The sequence below is a fragment of the Oratosquilla oratoria genome, chromosome 7 (genome assembly GCF_046742065.1).
Source record: "Oratosquilla oratoria isolate Oo_2021 chromosome 7, ASM4674206v1, whole genome shotgun sequence".
In the NCBI taxonomy this organism is placed as follows: domain Eukaryota; kingdom Metazoa; phylum Arthropoda; class Malacostraca; order Stomatopoda; family Squillidae; genus Oratosquilla; species Oratosquilla oratoria.
The window spans coordinates 27,276,437-27,291,436 of record NC_134783.1 but is presented as its reverse complement, the minus strand read 5'-3'; the positions used below and the strand labels follow the sequence as shown (position 1 = coordinate 27,291,436).

The 15,000-nt window shown below is 38.8% G+C and overlaps 1 protein-coding gene across 5 annotated transcripts in view; it reads left to right on the top strand.

The window, feature by feature from the left end:
* Cow (Proteoglycan Cow) overlaps window positions 1-15,000 on the top strand; it is a 927,057-nt gene that overhangs the window by 880,511 nt on the left and 31,546 nt on the right. For all 5 annotated transcript variants that reach the window (XM_076187845.1, XM_076187844.1, XM_076187842.1 and 2 more), the window contains one exon: window positions 8,682-8,927. In XM_076187845.1, coding sequence (XP_076043960.1) covers window positions 8,682-8,927 — 246 coding nt within the window. The remainder of the gene's footprint in view (window positions 1-8,681; window positions 8,928-15,000) is intronic.

Here is a 15,000-nt window from a genome sequence, read left to right as displayed (position 1 = left end):
TCTCTCTGATTCTCTCTGATACTCTCTGTCTCTCTCCTCTCTCTCTCTCTCTCTCTCTCTCTCTCTCTCTCTCTCTCTCTCTCTCTCTCTCTCTCTCTCTCTCTCTCTCTCTCTTTCGATGAAACAGGAGTGGATCACCATCTCTTCAGGCGCTCCCGCAAGGAACTGCCACTGGGGTCCGATTCCCAGAGGTTGCCTGAAGCGAGCCTGGGCCGATCTCAGGGGGGGAGGGGAGGTCCCTCATGACAGCCACAAAACCGTTAACGTTATCGATTTTCTGCCCACAACATTTGTTACTTTTACGCAATTTGGCAGAAGTAATAAACAATACTACTATTTACATTTATTGTTTGTTCATCTACTTTCGCCAAAACTTGACAGTTATTTGTGACAAAACGCGTAAAAGTAGTCAACGTTAATGGCGGAAACTCGTAAATGTTTGTGGTTCTACGGTTACCGTAAAGTCTGCAAGAAACCTGCAGACCATTGGAGGTTCCGAAAGTCCTCGGGCTTCGTAAGGGTACACTCGATTTCACAGTCGCAATCCCGACCCCAACCCTAACCCCAAACCCCAACAGCATCCCCAAGCTGAAGTTTGAGGTCAACTGGGAGAACCGAGAACGGGCTTCGTTGTTGTCATTCTCCGTCGCTGTTTTTGTTTGTAGCCTTTTATCTCTTTTACTGCCTTCTCCTTTGGATTGGGAACGATATCCTAATTGGTTTGGTGGAAATGGGGAACTTTGTTGCAATGGGAACGGTGACACAATAGACGAGGACGAGAACGACACCAATTACGTATTCTGGCGAGATTCCAAGTGTCTATAGTACTAGTACAACTGCTAATCATCGACCTCATCATTCCTACAATACAGTGCCAGTTGCCAGTCACGATTCACGATAAACTCCACATTTTCTATCTCATTAAAGAAAACGGGGGACTCCAATTGCTTACGAGACTGTATAGTATTATTACAACTGATAATCATCGGCCTCATCATCCCCACAATGCAGTGCCAGTAACCAGTAAATATCCACGATAAGCTCCACATTTTCTATCTCATTAAAGAAAACGGGGGACTGCAAGTGATTACGAGACTATCCTCTCGAAGGAAGGATGCCAATATAAGGACGGAGACTATTGCTTTAGGTTAGATTGTGTTAGATTCATTTTGGTTGGATTAGGTTAGATTGTTATGTTAGACTGTTCTAAATCCTTGTTAGACAATTTTTTGGTGAGGTAATCTATCAGATTTGTGTTAACACATCACAGTACGCTGAGAGATTGTGAATCTTCCCTTGTATTCCTTTCCCATTCGTCGTCCAACTTTCAGTAATTTCCTTTACTCTCAGCCCCCTCCCTCTCTCTCACCAGCTCAACGTCATCTGCATATAACATGTGACTTCAACACTCACCCCCCCCCACACACACACGCACACTCCCGCCCTCAACAACAGCAACTTCGTCATAACCAGTATCGTATGACTCTTCTTATGGATGCCACCAGACTCCAGTGATTTTATTCACTTCCTTGGCATCCACGAAGTACCAAATAAGTTATAGTCTTTCCCGATCAGTTACTTCTGTCCTTGATGACATTTTTCTTTTTTCTTAATGTCGCTAGACCATTTCATTCATCTCTGTAACGGAGACGGCAACTAGAGCGATATCACACATCCCTGTGTGATCTTACAAACCAGTGACGGAAGAAAGGGATGTCGGTGTACATCTTACTCCCATTATATATATGTGTGTGTGTGTGTGTGTGTGTGTGTGTGTGTGTGTGTGTGTGTGTGTGTGTGTGTGTGTGTGTGTGTGTGTGTGTGTGTGTATTTACCTAGTTGTATTTACCTAGTTGTATTTACCTAGTTGTATTTTACGGGAAGAGGAGCTATGCTCGTGAAGTCCCGTCTTCATATCTCATTTTATCTAAACTATTTTTAGATTCATGTATTGTTTTTGCACACACCACTTTCTCATCTAACTTGTTCCAACTGTCTATTACTCTGTGAGGAAAGCTGTTCTTTTTCAGATCTCTTCTATAGCTGTCTTTATTTTCTTTCCGTGTCCTCTTGTATTTCTATCATCCCATTTTATTAGATGTGTGTGTGTGTGTGTGTGTGTGTGTGTGTGTGTGTGTGTGTGTGTGTGTGTGTGTGTGTGTGTGTGTGTGTGTGTGTGTGTGTGTGTGTGTGTGCGCGCGCGTGTGTGCCATCTCGATACTAGTGGAGGCTCTGTCTATAATATATGAGCGTAAATCATGGAGCATTAGCGTATTAGGAGTTTCAAAAAAAAAAATTCCTTCACAACTGACTAACCCCGTCTCCAATTTGGCTCTATCCGTGTTAGTAGTTAGTCTACGGAACAGAATGTTCAAAATTCTGACAAGACTATTTTGGTCAATACTAAATAGTCATCTACTAATGTGCTTGATGTCCGTTGATTGCGTGCGGCAGTGTTGACAGGCGTTTTTTTTTTCTTTTTTTTTTACATATTTCAAAAAAGCGGCAATGCAAAAAAAAAACAGATATACTTCAGGAAGAAAAGAACAAAGGGTACATCAGTTTGAATTGAGGAAAAATATCTGTAGCTCAGGAAAAATATGCAGTGGTACATTTCATGATACATTTTCTGGTAATCAATCAGATTTTGTATCTGTAAATTTATTGAAACTGTATTTTCTATTCTTTCCTATGCATAAATCACAGGTATCATACAGTATTACTTTACACGTGTTTTGAGTCTTTCTCTGACAGACAAGAAAATATTCACAAATTCTTATAGACTTTTATAAATGAAGATGTCGAATAGGTAATGTCATGCAATGTCATACGAAAAGAACACTGAAATTATACACTATGTGATATACAAAAAAAATCTCTAGCTTTCCAGTAATGCAGTTCTGTGAAAACAATCTAGAGATGTATTTATTGAATAAAGGTATTTCTGTTAGGCGTTGCGATATTTCATTGGAATAAGGCTGTAACTGAAATTGGTAATTGTTACTAGCAGTAAAAATAAAAATTAATTGAATCAAGATCGAATTAGATGTAATAAAAAATAATAATAATAATGATGATGATGCTATTACTACTAATACTACTACTGCTGCTAATAATGATAAGTAGTAATAATATGAACGATAGTAATAACAATGATAATAATAGTAATAGTGATAATGATAGTAATAATATTAGTAGTACTGATAATATTAACAATAATAGTAACATTGATAATCGTTATAATGATAATAATAATGATGATGATGATGATAACTGATAATAATCATAATAATAAACGATAATAATAATCATAATAATGTTAATAGTGATATTATCAACAACAATAAAAGATAAACTCCTGCAATACATTGTTCTTGATCCCCCAAACGTGACAAATTTTGATGTTTTATTAATCATCATCATCATCATCATCATCATCATCATCATCATCATCATCATCATCATCATCATCATCATCATCATCATCATCATCATCATCATCATCATCATCATCATCATCATCATCATCATCACCATCATCATCATCTCCATCTCATCATCATCATCATCACAATTAGTATTATTATCATTATTATTATTATCATTATCATTATTATTATTATTATCATTGTTGTTATTATGATGATGATGATGATCGACTGACTTGGTGGTGGTGGGCAAGGTGCAGGGATGACCCGTCATCCAGGAGGTGCTCAGATGAGAGGGAGGGTGGGAGGGGTGTTGAGTGTATTTAGGGATGAAATGGGTGGGAGTGTTTTTATGCCTTTCCCTTTTTGGCTACCTCCCTTGAAAGGGGGAAAAAGCCTTGGTATATGTATGTATGCATGTACATTTGTGTTCACTGTTCTTCATGGGGGTACATACTGTTATCACACCAACATCTTATGCTGAATAAGATTTTAGAAGCCATGTAGTGGAATGTTCACTCCATGTTTTATAGGAATTTTTGTGACATTCCTATGGATAGATTCATGCACTACTCTTATATTCGGAAACTGTCTCCACTCCATCACGCATATATATATATTTTTTTTCTGAGAATTAAAATTAATATAAACAGGAAAAGTGATGGGAAAAATAAATTCTGTACTTCATTATATTTGTTTTGAGTCCATGTAGAAAAGTTGGTGGGGTTTTATTAAATCCCTTTTGTACAAGGACCGTGAGATCTTGGCGTGGAGGTTCCATATGTCTCATTCCAAGAAGATTCGATGGTGGTATGATATAGATAGCAACGTTGTGTTATCCTCGGCATTTGTAATTGATATTTCGAAGTATGTATTCTTTTCTTTATCTGCACTTCATGTATATTGATTCAATGCCAAATAAAATTACTTACTATGATGTCAAATTCCACCGACTCTCTCATACTTAATATTGTGACATTTATCTTTCGCAAAACACTTACGTAGGTAGTCCCCAGACAATTCCGATTTATCTTTCAACACATTCTGTTCGATCGTGGGTAATTCAGAGTCTCATCAGTCATCGTCATCATCACCAGTTGAGGTTCATCCGCTAGGAAGCGCGTCGCTTCACCCACAAGCCGGCACCTGACGCCACTGCCTCTCCGGGCAACCTCCCACTCGAAACAATCCCATGTTCAACCAACTTGCCCTATACTAGCCATGAATTCTGCGGACGTCCCCTTCGTCTCCTCCTCCATCGAGGATTGTCTCAAAACGTAAAGTACCGGACACGTACTAGATTTTTGTCTGTCATATCACCTTTTGCGAGAACAAGTATTGTGATATTGATCTATAAAGGAAGAGTGTCATGATTCTATTGTATATAACTGTCCTTGCATAAAAACAAACGCTTTGTGACCTTTCCGAACAGTCTGTCTGTCGCCTTAGTGTTAAAGCGTACAGATCATGTCTCGGCTAATGCATATGCAATACAAAATTCGATATTCGTTGTAATGTTTTGTTAAAGAATTATTTTTTCTTTATTTTCATCATATGAATACCAGTCTAATAACTCTTTCTTGACGTCTGTTTTTGACTTCTTCTTTTATCTTATAACATAAATAGTGTTATGCTTTCCAGTAGTATTACTTATAGACTTTTATATACTTATCTGCCATATCTTTCTCTGAGTATATTCTATGTGCGCAAGAACATTTTCTTTCTCCTTTTACTTTCATAAACTCTCCTCGTTTTTACCCAGCCGTTCCTAAATTACCTATAGCTGTTTTAATTCCTTCTTTCCCTATATCTTTTTTCTATAAGTCTGAACAATAGCCTCACCATTTTTCTTGCCTACCAAGTGGGGAAAAGTATATATATTAGTGTTGAATTTCTTTCTCGCTCGGCATGGAGTTTCCTTCACGATCATTTTATCCATAAAGTTTCCTTTACTTTCCTCCACCCCCTCCTTTGGTCTCCTGCCTCCCCTCTTTCCATTCCTTCTCTTTTTCTCACTCTCTTCCTACTTCTCTTTCCCCTATCGCCGCCCCCTTCCCCTCCCCTTCCTCCTCCCCCTCCACCACCGCCGTTTCTTTTCTTTCTTATTTAAGGAAATTACCTACATTTCCTTCTTCATTTCGCCATTCCAGAGCCGAAATCTTCACCTATTATTTCCATTAGCTGGGTGCTGCCCACCCTTTGGCTCAATGTCTCCCAGCCTGTTCTTCATAAACCCCTCATTTATGATTTGCTGTTTCCAAGCCTCCTGGGGACTGTTTCGGTCCTAAATGAATAAATTATTTTTTTTTTTAAGATAAACAAATTCCCGTTGGTTTTTTGGTCTGTAGACATCTGTGGACCCTCTTTGAACCTGTATTGAACCCATGGCGACCCCAAGACTTTATTTTAGGGACAACTGTTTAGCTTAGGAAATGTCATTTGCATACTACCTGAAGATCATTTCAGTGCTAAGTGAGACCGTCTTGCATTCATGAACTAATTCAGGTTCTTGGCCTTCTGGGAGCTTCCGCGAACTCTTAAGAACTCTTGGACTTCGAGTGGGAAACTGTTGTTGTAGCCAAAGGGAAGAACCCACCGTTAGCCAGAAAAAAAATCAAGAAATTGTTGCCAAATTCAGTATGTAACCCGCAATAGCTCCTCTCCCTTCAATCCTGAGACATCGCTCTTGTTAGTGAAACTCATCTGACCTTGACCTTAAGAAAATATGTCAAGTCTGGGATTAGTTCCGGATTCTAGTATCTATAGGATCTGAGGTTACCACTGTCGTATATGTGGAAATGGTGAAGGCTACCCTTAAGTAAGGGGGAAATGACGGAAGAACAGAAAGAAGTAAAGCATAAGCCTGTGCAAAGGCATTCACACACACACGCACACATACACACACACATACATACATACACACACACACACATACACACACATACACACACACACACACACACACACACACATACACACATGTACGAGCACCATTTCATCTGCAGAAGTTTTATCAGCTTTACCTCCATTTTACCTCCTCCTCTTCTTCTTCTTCCTCCTCCTCCCCTTTATCTTCCACCTACTCTTCCTCTTCCTTCCCTGCAGAGTTCGTTGATGAGGCGTCGCTGGAGGCATCGTCGAGGTTCTTAATTATCATTTGCTGTGACGTCACTCTTTCTTCCTACAAGAACGAAATTCTTTACTGGGGAGTCCTTTCCCCGACTTCGGAGCCATTCGACTTCAGAACCACAAATCTAACGCAACGTAACCTAACCTAACCCAGCCTAACCTAACCTAGCCTAACTTACCCAAACTTAACTTAATCTAACCTTTCTTTCGACACTCGGAAAAAAAAATCACGATACATGGAATGCATGAAAAACCTCAACGTCAAAAATCTAAAAAAAAAAATATATATATATCCTGAGGTGCATTTGGGGAAGGGACCCAAGGCATCCTAGCTCGGGAAAGAATTCATATTTTTCTTTCCACGAGGTATTCATATTGTTTAGCTCTTCTCTCCAATTTTCGCTCGTCGACACAATTGTATTTGTCTCCCTGTTCATCAAACAATGGTTGTATTGTATAATAAATGGAGAAAGAAAACTGCCGTTGGCGGTAGCAAGGTACATATTATCTTAAAGTGGATAGTTTTTTATTCAACCTGGTGTTCCAATTATCTATCATATATTAATTTTGAAACCAAGATTATGTAAATGTATATACATATATATATATATATACATATATATGCAGAGGAAACCACTTAAACGAGTGATTCTAGTATGCAGAAAAACCACTAAGAGAATAATAGAAATGAGACCGAGCGCTTTCGTCTATTCAGACATATTCAAGGTAGAAGTACAGAAAAAGAGACAAGTATATATACTCAGAGGGTAGGGTAGATCTCTCCCCGTGACCTAGGGGCTCAGAGTCCCGAGAGTTTGGTTTACAATTTTCTTAATAATAAACTCATCCAATCTGTACAGTCCATGACTTAGATTTAAATTATTAACAAATGTATCCTTGATCAAACTGGATTCTATGATGTTTCTATTCAAATAAGAATTATTCCTAACCATTACTTTAGATTCATCCTAATTAATATAATGGCTGAAATCCCTAAGATGAACAAATAACGCGTTGGACGTTTGACCATTTCTAACGCTATAATTGTGTTGCTTTAATCTAACATTTAATTCCTTTCCAGTCTGGCCAATACAGCATTTGTTGCAATCTTTACATGGAATTTCATATACACAACCTTCCTTATTTTCAGGGGAATTTTTTAATTAAAAGACTTTTGACTGTGTTGGAGTTTCTAAAAATGACTTGGATGTTGAAATTCTTAAGAATATGCGGTAATTTAATGAAATTATCATGATAAGGAAGAACAAGAAGATTTTTAGAATTAAATGTGTCTAGCTATATCATCAAAATAAGACTTTCTAGCCATTTTTTTGAGAATTTTCAATGAGATAATTGGGATACTTTAATTTTGAAGCTGAGTATATATACTATTCTTTTTTCTGTACTTGTACCTTGAAAATGTCTGAATAGACGAAAGCGCTCGGGCTCATTTCTGTTATTTTCCTAGTGGTTTTTCTGCGATATATATATATATCTATATATATATATATATTTATATATGTATATATATATATTATACATATATATTATACATATATACACATATGTATATAATATATATATATATACAATATATATGTGTGTGTGTGTGTGTGTGTGTGTGTGTGTGTGTGTGTGTGTGTGTGTGTGTGTGTGTGTGTGTGTGTGTGTGTGTGTGTGAAGTAATATTGAGGTGAAGAGGATACGTCTGGAGTCACGTATCATTCGAATCCGTCACCTTTGTCCTATACGCATAGGGCAAGTAACACACTGCTGGGAATCAGAGAGAATTACAGGACTCGAACCTGTGACTAGAAAGATGAGAGACCAGCACGCTTCCGATTAAGCCACCAGCGTAAATGTATAATATGTGAATTATGCACGTCAAGGATGGGAGTGTAATAGGTGCATGTCCACCTGCCTTATATTAGGAGCGAAGAAGTTTCTTTGTACATAGGTAGATAGAATGAAGACGTGTATGCGTTCGTGCGTGCGCGAGTGAGCTCGTTATCATTCGTATTCCTAATATGGTTATAGTTGACCTATCATGACCCATTCTCTCAAATCCCTCTTCGTGTCGAGGACACAAGGTAAACCATTTTCCTTTTGTTTCCTCTTTGGCAGGGACAAAATCGTCCCACTTCGCGTGGCCAACCAAGACGACATCCCTAAGTCATGGGACGCTCTCGACGACTACAAGGACGAGGACGACGACGAGGACGACGAGGACGATGAGTATGACTACTTGTGTGACGACGACGAGGAGGAGGACCTCGACGAGGAGGAGGACGAGGACGGAGACGCGATGCAAGAGGACGAAGAAGATTATCCCAATGATCAGCCACTGGACCGGTCTCCCTTCGCCAACAGGTTCGTAAAATCCTTTAATTAAAGGGAGCTATCACACTGGGCTGTTTTACAAAGGATTACAAAGGCGGAGCATGCCGACAGGAGACCTTTTGGTCCATATCTAGGTCGGATGCGAAAAAAATCATAATAATAGTAAAATAATATATAAAAACTATAATAATGTAAATAACAAATAGAATACATAAATAAATGCATAGTTATAGTTAAATAATAAACAAACAGGTAAATAGTAAATAATAATAAATTGACATATAACTAATAATAAATGAAAATCAGACAGACAAATGATAACAAAACAAAAACAAATAATATAAAAGAAATTATAATCACTACAGCATCTTGCTTAGGTGTTTATCTAAATGTTATTCCTCCAATCTCCGATTAATCGGCGGTATCGTCCACTTCCAGAACATTTTCCGCCGTAAAAGCAATAGGGCAAACTATTTTGTTTTCTTGACAAAAATATATAGAATGTCATTTGATACGCTAGAGTTTTGTTTTTGTTTTTTTTTTCTTTCCAGCATATCAGATTTCTTCCTAAAAGCTACGGACTGCAAATTTGCTTCAACAGCGGGGGGAAAATTAGCCCAATGTGAACCTTAACCTTCCTTTGGATAGAATTGCTTCGCAATAGATTCTATAAACGTACAAATCGAGTTATGTACTCAAAGGGCATTTCCTAATCCTTCAAGGGTCCAGGGTTTTCCCTCGGCTGAATAAAATCGTCTGTTGACAGAGTAACCATTAAACCGAATAATGTATTCAAAAAGAATCATTACCATAGTTTTTCTTTTTATTATTGTTTCAATGAGCACTTTAATCACTTTGTTATGGTTAGAGCCAGTTAATTCTATTTATCTAGAGACACTCATAGCTTGACCTAGGAAGACATGGTAAAGGATATAGAAAAAAGGAAATAGAAGAAATTGAAGGAGAGGGAAAGTAGGAGGAGAAGAACGGAAGGAGAGGAAAACTGAGAAGGAAAACATATTTAATATTAGGAGTAAGCGAGATTACAGGAAGCAGCCACAAAGGAGGAAGAGGAAATAACAACAAAGATAATAAGAATAATAAAAAGATGAATTAGATCAAATGCAAAAAGAAACAAAGGTGTAATGAAAGATGGTGTTTTTTTTTTCATCACGGTCTTGGATCATGTGTTTGACTCGTGATCGACTGTAATTACCCTTCCGATTGAGAACTCTGACCTCATATATAGACCAATCTATTGGTAATGTTGTGACCTTACACACAGACACACGCGCGTACACACACACATGTACACACACAAACACACACACACACACATACACGCACACACACACACACACAAACACACACACACACAAACACACACACACACACACACACCACCTTGCCCACCATATATGGAATGCCGACTCGTAGTACAGTGATGCCGAAATTTTCAACCCTGGGTGGGAATTGAACTCGGATCACTGAATCAGCGGTCAAGAGCGGTACCTCTGCACCGTCGTAGTGAGTATCTCTCTGCGAAGTAGGCTCTTGATGTTGATTATTCATCCATATCATTGGGTCAAGGGAAAGAAGGGTCATTTCTTCATGCTCTTAGCAGAAGCTCTCAACCCCAGATATCCTGTGGTCGTGTTTGTGTCTTCCAATGCTGGACATTGTAACCAAGTGCGTGGATATGTGTAATCTCTTACCTAACCTGTGCTGGTGTGTTTTAGCTATTGTGTGGTGGCTGCCATATAATTGAAAGAAGCCTTTTATTAAATAGATAAATAGATAGTGGTGGTGCAATCTAGGGGAACTAACTAGGAGGTCACGAGAGACGTAAAGAATTAGGAATCACAGGATACGTAGAGGGACAGGAGGATGAGTAGGATAGTCAAGCTAGATAAGAGACAGGAAGTGAGTGAGCAGATAAATAGGATATGATAAAGACGGTGGGACTAGTTAGTGGATAGATAAAGTAAAAGGAAAAGATAAGTCATTTTGGAAGAGAAAGATTAAATGCAAAGAATGAGAAGAAAAATATATAAGAAGGAAAAAAATGAGAGGATCTATTAAAAAAGACGAAAGATCAGTGGATTATAGACTCCTTGATCGAAACATCATAGAAAACAAAAGACGTTTGAGATGCGCTAACGAGAAAGCACGACATCTAAAGCTGCACACAAAGCTCCTGCCCAAGGTCGCGTTTGATTGGTTAGCTGTCGGACGGTGATTGACGTCATGTCGCTTTGAGTTATATTTGGTAGAGCCTTGTGCTCCTTTAATCAAGGTAGACTTTTGGTGAGCATATTGATAATAAAAGACAAATAATAAAGGAATGGAGATACAGAAACGTAGAGTTGAAGAGGGTGAGAAGATAGTCTCATTCATTATATATATGGTATGTGTGTGTGTGTGTGTGTGTGTGTGTGTGTGTGTGTGTGTGTGTGTGTGTGTGTGTGTGTGTGTGTGTGTGTGTGTGTGTGTGTGTGTGTGTGTGTGTCTTATTACTAAAGTTTAAGCACTGGAACATAATTTCATGTGTCTCAGTAAACATGTAATCCCCTAGTGATTGGCCCTCAAACACTATCTAATCCTCGAATATTGTAGCATAATTTATAGCCTTGGGTATAATTGTACCAAACTCTCATCTGAGAGTTTTTTCTTCTTTTTCTTTTCACTTTTGATTTTTGAGTTTTGACCTGCAAGGTAACAGTGATGGAGTGTGACTAACCACTTTAATCCAGACTTATGCTTTAAAGATTTTGTTATAGTTAAAGGCATACAATCAAAATGGCCTAAGGTACTTCTTACCTATACTTTTAGTCTTCGAAAATGACTTACAACATTTTTAAGACTTGTAATCGCGCCTATCATAGCTAATTACGCGTAGTTGGTTCCTGTATTCGAATCGTCTCATTACATCTTCAAGCGCGTACTAAGGTACATTCTCACTACAACTGAGAATTACAGGAGTCATCATTGCATATTGAAGAACCCCTGACGTCAAAACCCGCCGTAACAATGAACAAAAACCTAGAACAAACATCCAGTCTTCACGAGATATGCACGACCCTCCTCGTCTAATGCGCGAGATACTTCCGGAAGCGTCCGTAGGCGCCTCGAGAGGCCTCGTGCCTCTTCTGCAAGTGTCAGGCTTCGACGAGAGGATCTGATCTTTTGTAATTCTGCACAGAGCGGAGGTTCTAAATCCGCTGCCTGCTTAAGAAGGCAAATAACTGCCTATTCTTGTTTCGATGTTTTCAAGTGGAATCAACGTTCTTGAATGTGTCTTCATTTCGTGTGGAGATAAGTATGTATTCTTGAAACATTTTATGAATTTATCATATAGAACGGGTGGGATTCATGGTTGTTAAACAGTATCTGGTTTGTATGCGAAAACAAAGGAATGAATTATCGTTGCATAAATCAAGGCTTTCAAAAATGTGTTTCACCGTTTTTAATTTTAGAAAAAAAAATCCAAATATACAGTATGTTGTGTATTCATCGTACACAAACGCACGCACACACATGCACGTATGAAGATACACACACACACACACACACACACACACACACTCGACGGCGTAGTGGTAGCGTTCGCAAGCGCTATTACAGTAGTCCGAGTTCGAATCCCACACAGGCGTGATAATTTCAGTATCGCTGCGCCGAGAGTCGTTACTCCAACTTCCGTGGGCTGGGAGTTGGGGCGTCTGCGTGTAAGGTCACAGTATTTCCCATAGATCGGTCATATATGAGCTCTGAGCTCTCATCCTGGAGGGGAATAGCTGTCGATCATGAGTCCAACACGTGATCCAAGACCATGGTGAATCACACACACACACACACACACACACACACACACACAGGGCAGGAAATAATCTTTTGAGACAGGACGTGTGCAGAGGCAAGGTTGTTTGATATCACCGAGTCTGCTTAACATATTCATTGACGACATTATTCACTGAATTAACGAGACGATGCAGAAAGTTGGTGGCGCTGTGGGAGGGAGTTTGAGAAGTAGATCTCGAAGCAGATGCTCCTTGAGGACGAAATGATCCTCATGAATAACTGCAAGGAAATGTTGCAGGAATTTAAGCTGAGGATGAGTGTAATGAGGAATAAGATTATGAGGATGACGGACAACAGGTGAGGAGACAACGAGGAGGTGACTGCTGGTGGGCAATGGCAAGCGGGAGAGGAAACAGAAAACAGTAGACAGAATGCAAGAGAGAAGGTCTGAAACAATCTCTCTTTCTCTCTCTCTTTCTCTCTCGATGTTCAAGAATATTCATGTCCAAGTTAACCTTAGTACTCCACTGCAGGTCCGTACCGCCCTTTGCTGGGCGACACAAGCTTTGTATTTCGCAATGGTGGATTTAACTGGCTTCATACTTGTGTATTTGTACTACATGTGTGACCAGAACTGGATATGGAATTTTTATCGTTTTGGATTGGTTGTGACTACAGTATATATATATATATATATATATATATATATATATATATATATATATATATATATATATATATATATATATATATATATATATATATATATATAAATCACATGTATATATATAATCATCCATTCATATTCTTATTCATGGTCACATTTGTATTCTTATTTACATTTACCCCTTTTATGTTCGGAATACATTTTCCACCCAAAGTAACCTGCATTCCGTTTCACATTCTTCTTTTATCTCGATGCACAACCGAACTTATCTCTTCTACCCGAGTACGCAGTGTGTCGCATTTAAGATTCGCCTGGAAACGCATTCGTCACGTCGGAGTGCGCTTCGCTAAGCGTTTTTGTTTTATTTCCCCTGCCAGGACGACGCGGACGCCCAGGCCTGTGTCATGACGCATCGAATCTATACAAATTTAAACTTTATTGCTTAATATCTTATACATTTCTGAATACTGTAGTATCTGTGCAATAAATGTTACTTTTTGACAAATTGTATTGGCGTGAAAACAACGAAGTTTAAATGAAATAACCAATTGAAGTGAAGTCAGGTGTAAAGGATTATGGGTGTATCTGTGGCGCCAAACATTTGTATGATATTGCAGTACACACAAACCTGACTTACGATATAGCTTTCATATTGAGTATTTGATATATATCAATACAGAGTAGTTCTCCCGTGATATATATATATATATATATATATATATATATATATATATATATATATATATATATATATATATATATATGTGTGTGTGTGTGTGTGTGTGTGTGTGTGTGTGTGTGTGTGTGTGTGTGTGTGTGTGTGTGTGTGTGTGTGTGTGTGTGTGTGTTCACTTGGTCTTTGGATCACGTGTTGGACTCGTGATCGACAGCTATTTCCCTCCTGGAAGAGAGCTCAGAGTTCGTAGGTCCGATCCATGGGTAATGCTATGACCTTGCACACACACACACACCCAACTCCCCGCCCACGAGAGTCAGAGTAACGACCCGAAGCGCAGCGGTACCGAAATAATTTCGGCCCTGGGCAGGATTCGAAACAAGGACTGCGGGCCACTATGGTGGCAGTTCAGCGCTCTACCAACTACGCCACCGAGTCGTGTGTGTGTGTGTGTGTGTGTGTGTGTGTGTGTGTGTGTGTGTGTGTGTGTGTGTGTGTGTGTGTGTGTGTGTGTGTGTGTGTGTGTGTGTGTGTGTACGTACAAGCCTGCGTTAGTGGAACAGCAACAACAAAATACATTCGCTTTATTTTGGTGCATCATGCAAGAAACGGTTTGCAATGAAATCCCACCACAATCGGAAAAGGGCGACTGAGTATCATCCAGACAATGGCTCAACGACGGACTGTGAAGGCAGAAGTAATGAGGACTGACTCGCCCCTGTAATTAAGATATTATGTGGCTTAGCTATGATGCTTATAATACATTCAGGTATAATGGACATCACAGCTAGAACATTAGCTGTACAGAAAGAATCCAGGGGAAATTGCAGCCTACGACACGAGATTAGGATATTCAATTTAGATGAAATGAATATATATATATATATATATATATATATATATATATATATATATATATAAAGGAATGTATATACATTTGCATATACATATACATATACATA